This window comes from Frankliniella occidentalis, unplaced genomic scaffold (assembly GCF_000697945.3).
Source record: "Frankliniella occidentalis isolate FOCC.00 unplaced genomic scaffold, Focc_3.1 Scaffold537, whole genome shotgun sequence".
Lineage (NCBI taxonomy): Eukaryota > Metazoa > Arthropoda > Insecta > Thysanoptera > Thripidae > Frankliniella > Frankliniella occidentalis.
In genome coordinates this window covers 35,468-41,956 of record NW_026267654.1, presented here as the reverse complement: position 1 = coordinate 41,956, position 6,489 = coordinate 35,468, and the positions used below count along the sequence as shown (strand labels likewise).

At 45.2% G+C, this 6,489-nt stretch overlaps 1 protein-coding gene across 1 annotated transcript in view; it reads right to left on the bottom strand.

The window, feature by feature from the left end:
* Window positions 1-1,053: 1,053 nt before the first annotated feature.
* The window catches only part of LOC127751522 (uncharacterized), a 40,226-nt gene continuing 34,790 nt past the window's right edge, over window positions 1,054-6,489 (bottom strand). Inside the window, exons 14-15 of the mRNA XM_052275199.1 lie at window positions 1,176-1,343; window positions 1,054-1,083 (exon numbers count right to left, since the gene is read on the bottom strand). Of these exons, the coding sequence (XP_052131159.1) occupies window positions 1,054-1,083; window positions 1,176-1,343 (198 nt within the window). The remainder of the gene's footprint in view (window positions 1,084-1,175; window positions 1,344-6,489) is intronic.

Genomic DNA, 6,489 nt, shown 5'->3' with positions numbered 1-6,489 from the left:
AGTTAACAAACATACGCCGTCCGACCAAGCACATAGCTATTCTGGGAATGCCCCTGGGCGGAGCGCCGCATAAGGTCGGGTGCGAGCGTTCCCTTCACAGGTATGTCCCGACAGCCGCGCGGTCTAAGGCGTCAGGATCCGAACCCAAAGGTCCGAGGTTCGAATCGAACAAGAACTAAATATTTTCCAGATTTGCGTTAGGCTGGAAAAGTAAAGCATTTTTGTCGTTTCATAACACGTTCTTAATTTTCAAAACATGTTCTTAATTTTCATAAAACATTTGTTCTTAAATTTAAGAGCAAATTTGTTTTGTAAATTGCTTCCAAACACGTGTTCTTAAAATTAAGATGGATTTTTTTTACAGTGCTTGCGTACTTCCCATATGACTTTTGGCTTCACGTGTTGCTGCTATGACAAGTTCTCATCTTGAGATCGATGATCAAATTTTTGAAATTGATTTCGGAAATCGGTGGACTATTATACAGTCCAGTCGGCCCGAGAGCATTAGGTAAAACTCGCACTTTGCTCCTAAGGACTGCTATCGGAGATGAAATTTCCGTGCTAGTGGTGTGGCAACGCCGCCATCCTTGTCCTGGGCTGGATATTAGCATGTGGTGGGCACGAAAGTCATCCTCACACGCGCGCAATGGTAAATTTGGTGACGGTGAGTGAGTCAAGACTCCTTTCCTGCCCACGTAGTAAATTTACTTGGGTGGGTTGGAAAGACTCCTTTCCCAACCACATTGGCTTGTTAATTTCCCCACCAGTAGGCCGGGGATTTCCTGGCTATTTGGGTCTGTAAATTTACCGAACACTAGCTGGCAAAGGAGCGTTGCCACGCGGGGAGGGGAAAATTCCCTCTAATTTTTTTTACAGTGTGAATATTTACAAGTTTAGAGTACAACATCTCTTATGGTCGTCCCCTGCAACTATATTTCGGTTGCTAATCACTACATACAGTTTTGAAACTAAAAAAACTCTGAGTCATCGTAAAATTAACTGATATTTTAGTTCAGGGAACGAATTCCCCTCTTCCGAGTAGCCAGCAGCACATCAAACAAAGTTGATCCCCACCATTAAGTCCTTTTTTCGTAAAGTAGTAATTTAATAGTTGCCCTTAAAATGAAGCTCTGCGTTCATAGGATGGTGCGATGTGTCAAATGCTAGCGACTTACCTTTGATTTATATTTGATGAAGAAGAAGTAGTGATCTGTGTACTCCACCATCGCACCATCTGTGCCTGCTTCACCTCCGGCCCCGCCACGGCCTGCTGCCCCACGCCGGCCCTGAGTTTGGCGCGTCTTTACGGTCAGCTGCAGTGTCGGTCGATTTTCACTTGAGGTCTAAGACGAAAAAGTGTTTTATTAAGACACGCGCAGTTACATTCAGGGCCAATATAACATCATACACACGCTTACCGGCTCATCTTATGCTTCTTACTTTTGGGGAAATTTTGGCCTATTACAAGATTTATCTGTGCGTGCACATTAGGCTGTCTCCAAAAAAAAATCGGTAAGCAAGAACGCATTTTAAATGAAACTACACTCAATTCTAAGGATAGTAGTCGTTGTCCGAGGTATTTACGACCCCCGGAACCATACGCGCCTCGCGGTCAAAGCTTCACATCGCTTTTGGCGGTTACCACGAGTGTCGTGTTTCAAGCCGCGCTGCGGCGAATCGGTGCCACCACTCAGAACGTAGGGCGTAAATACTCGGAATCTAGGTACTTCGCTCTAGCACGAGGAGTACCGTTCAATTTTTTCGGTCATGGTTTGCGCCGGAATGTAGCTTGGACCCATAGCTTTCGAATCGCACTTCGACCGTCCACACCATTTTATTGCATCACACCCATAATGCGAGTGGAACGATCCGGGCGGCGCCCGGCGGCGACTCGCCGGTTCGAATCATACGCGTGAAACTATGGCGCTGGCCTGGCGGGAAGCGATATAGTCCGCTTACCAGCGCTGTGTCGGGTTCTGTTTCTATAAGGCTACGCGCCTATGCCAGACCCCTAGCGGCGGAATTGTAAATGCGTCCTCTCTGTTCAGACCGGAAATAAACTCAGTTATGAATATGGAATGAAAGAGGTAATACGACTTTATTATCCACATCCATTCAGTACTTCTTCAGTATAATCACTCAAGAGAAAACATCAAATTAGCGACGAGGATCTTTCTTTTTCGGACTCCCGTGGGGGCCCAGCTCTACCTCATCGGTTTCTTGAAGAACAAGCAATCTTCCCTATCAAGAACATTGACCCCGCAAGTAAGTGAAGATGGCCGCCGGTCAGCAACCTATTGTGGTCTTGGGCACCATTGGATCAATAGACAAGTTCGATCCTTCTGACGGCGGCGAGCTCTTTCCACACTGGTACGCCTCTTTCAACATGTTTTGTGCGACTTATGGAATCGCACCTGAAGATGAACCGGATGAACATGGCCACGTATGCTCGCTACTCGTAGAAGAACGCTCTTTCTAGCATCCTTGGGCAAGCGAATCATTCATATGGCAGGTTCGCCTACTCCTCCGGAGAGTTATGCACTTTCTGAATTAGTTGCAGTGCTCAAGCAGCAGTATGAATCTCTTAGCTTTGTTGAAGCTAATCGCCTGATATTCCGTCAGCGCATGCAGCGCACAGCCGAAAGCGTCTTTGAGTACGTGTCTGTTCTCCAAGAATTGGGAGTTTCCTGCAACTTCGGCGACACATACGATGACAGTTTGAAGAGCTACTCACTAATTTAAATCTCTAATTATTACGTTCAGGGGTCGTGGAGCAATAAGTTGTTGTTTGTTTCATTAGGGATAATTCTGTTCATAATTTAGCCTTGGCTTGATACTGCTTTTGTTTGTTTGTGTTTGTGTTAATTATGTATGCTTCCAGGTCTCTTACTACTGCTCAACAAAACCATGCCCAAATAGATAGGGAGGCCCTCGCGGTTGTGTTTGCGATTAATAAATTCCATAGATTCATCTGCGGACGCCCATTTGTGCTAATTACTGATAATTTGCAGTACAAAGGATTTTAGGTGACACCCGAGGTCTCCCGACTCGTACTGGTCACAGGTTGCAACATTGGGCTGCAATCTTGCAAGGTTATAGTTATAAACTTATCCATAAAAAATCAGAATTTCTGAAGGTTGCAGACGCCTTATCTCGTCTTCCTAATCTTAGATGTAAGATTGCTGATGTCTTTCATGTTAGAGTGTTAACCTTGTTACCTGTTACATCTGCGGTGGTACCTGCAGAAACCGCCAAAGATAAATTACTCTCTTGTGCTAGAATTGGGTGGCACAGAAAATATCCAAACCCCGATCTTGACCATTTTGCTCGTCTGAGGGATGACATTACAATTGTTGATGGTTGTTTTATGTTTAATGCTTGAGTCATTATTCCTCCCTCTACACAGTCCTGTGTATTAAAACTGATTCATGAAGGTCATCCTAGTATGGTTCGATCCAAGGCTCTTCCTCGTTCCTTAATATATTGGCCCTCCTTGAACTCAGATATTGAGACCATGGTTCGCAACTGTGATTCGTGTTCCTTGGTTAATTTTCCTGTGGCTAAAATGTATTTACAGTGGACACCAGCCACTACTCCATTCCAAAGAGTTCATGTTGACTTTTTTGATTTCCATTCACGTACCTTCTTTCTGTTTGTAGCTTCCTATTCAAAGTGGTCACATATCTCTGTTATAACTAGGACTTCTCGACACTTGAAACCTACAAGCACGGAGTTCGTGGAGTCTCCGTATAAACCCGTAGTTCCAGGCAGCTCCGTACAGACACGCAGTTCAGCGGGTCCCCGTTTAACGTCGTAAGTGCTTGAAAGTTAGTTCTGAGGTGTAGCGCTTCAAAGTTTTGGATTTACATTGCGCCTTATGGGCGGCTGGATTTTCAGACCAGAATTACATTTGAACAAATTGACATATCGAAATGCGGTTTTCGCTGATCGGTGGCCCTTGGTTTTCTCTATCCGACGCACTTCATAACTTGACATTTTCAAAAAACATAGTTACGACTCTATACGGCGGCCTGCTGAACTCCGTGTTTGTACCGAGCCCCCGGGAACTGCGTGTTTATACGGAGCCTCCACGAACTCCGTGTGTATAGGTTTCAAGTGTCGTACTGCTCTTGAGGTTAATAGTGTGTTCATGTCAATATTTGCTATGTTTGGTTTGCCTGGTACTTTGGTCAGTGATACTGGACCTCCTTTCGATTCCAACGACTATGCTGATTTCTGTACATCCTATAATTTCACTCTCTTGCATTCCCCTGTCTACTACCCATCCAGCAATGGCCTCGCTGAGAGAAACGTAGACATAGCCAAGAAAGGTTTGGGTAAAATCCTAGCCAATGAGTCTATCACAAGTTCGGAGCTTTCAGTGGTTCTTAGCAAGTTTTTGTTCAACTACAGGAATACGCCTAACACTGTTACAGGCAAGGCCCCAAACAAAATGTTGTTCTCATTTAAACCTAAACTTTGCTAACCCGATTGTTACCTGTTTATCAATCTTCTCATAAAAATCATTGCAGAGATAATGAACTTGTGTATGTTCAACTTCACAAAAAGTTCTCTCCTGTCAAAGGCTTGTTTTTGTGTTGGTTTGTTTACTGCTTTTTCACCTTTGGGTAGATGTCGTGTTCTGTTTCTAAAAGGCTACGCGCCTATGCCGGCGCCCCTAGCGGCGGAATTGTAAATGTTTCCTCTCTGTTCAGACCGGAAATAAACTCAGTTATGAAAATGGAATGAAAGAGTTAATACGACTTTTTTATCCACATCCATCCAGTACTTCTTCAGTATAATCACAATCACTCAAGAGAACACACCAAACGCTGCACCCAGCCAGCGCTCGCTGGGTGGCGCTGCAGGGGGCTATCGTCCGAGAATGAGGAATCGAGGCACTGGTCGGCCACTCACCGCTGCTGGCCCGCCTTGTGCAACTGACTCGCCTGTCACCTGCCGCTTATTTTCGGCTGATAGCGCCTGCAGCGCCACCCAGCGAGCGCTGGCTGGGTGCAGCGGCGGCGGTGAGCGGACTCTACCGCTTCCCGCCAGGCCAGCGTCATAGTTTCGCGCGCACGATTCGAACCGGCGAGTCGCCCCCGGGCGCCGCTCGGATCGTTCCACTCGCATTATGGGGGTGATTCAATAAAACGGTGTGGACGGTCGAAGTGCGATTCGAAAGCTATGGGTCCAATCTACAGTTGGGCGCAAACCCCGAACGAAAAAAATGAACGGTATTCATGCCAGAGCAAAGTACCTAGATTCCGAGTACTTTCGCCCTTTGTTCTGAACGGGGTGGGGCGCGCGGTCGGAACCACGTCCGATGTGAAGTACATACCCTAGGTAGTCTCCACTGAAACGGGCGCGGTCGTCTGTGGCACCGATTCGCCGCAGCGCGGCTTGAAACACGACACTCGTAGTACCCGCCAAAAGCTATGTGAAGAAGCTTTGACCGCGAGGCGCGTATGGTTCCGGGGGTGACAAAAGCCCCGGACATCGACTACCATCCTTAGGATTGACTAAATTTTCATTTTAAATGCGTTCCGACATGATCGAACTCCTGACCCTCCAAAATGAAATGGCCTAGTGCACATCCTGAAAGATGTAATCTTGTGTAGTGACAAATTTGGATCTCCACACTAGTAAAACAAGTGTGCATGTTGTGCACACGTTACGTGTTCATTTTCCTAAATAGCACACTTCATTGTGTTTAAACAGAAAGTGCACTAAATGGTATGCAAAGTTAAAGCGTTTAGAGAGTATGGAGATGGATCAGAAAGCCGCTTACCAAACACTCTTATACCTCCTCCGATATCGATGGTGCATCAGCTTAGTTTGGCCCGATCAGACCAAAACTGTTGGTGTGGCATTCATCGCCAAGGCCCAAAAAGGGCCAAAATTGACCATTTGGGTTTTACTGGGCATTTGCAAACAAATGGTAGCACACACACTAAATCTGAAAGGTCTTTTATTGTCCATAGCAAGACGCGTTTTTGTACACATCTCAACAGGATGTAGATTTTAATCCATCAAGTGACGAATTAGCATCCTTTTTCTGGACAACACTGTTAAACATAACTGTCACCTGACGACATACTGCTGGATTGGCACTCCTGTTTTATAACACACATTTGACCCTATCGAAACCTGTGATATTCGGTCCATATTGGCCCAAAACAAAAACTACTGCGTATTACTATTCTGTACATTTACAAGAAAAGAGAAGTTAATTTTGTTAACAACACATTTCGTTCCATAACAGGACACTCGTATTTTTTTTTTTTACAGGAGCAAAACAAAAGTAACTGCTTTCGGTCGGAAACTTTGTTTCCGAGATTTTCATTAACGCTGCTTTTTTTACAGTAATGCCTGTAAAAATACAGTATGTGCTGCTAACAAAATTAATCACATTTTCGTTGTAAATATACAGCAATTATTCGATGCCTTCTAACGACAAAGTCCGATGTGTTGCGCTCCCGTTACACA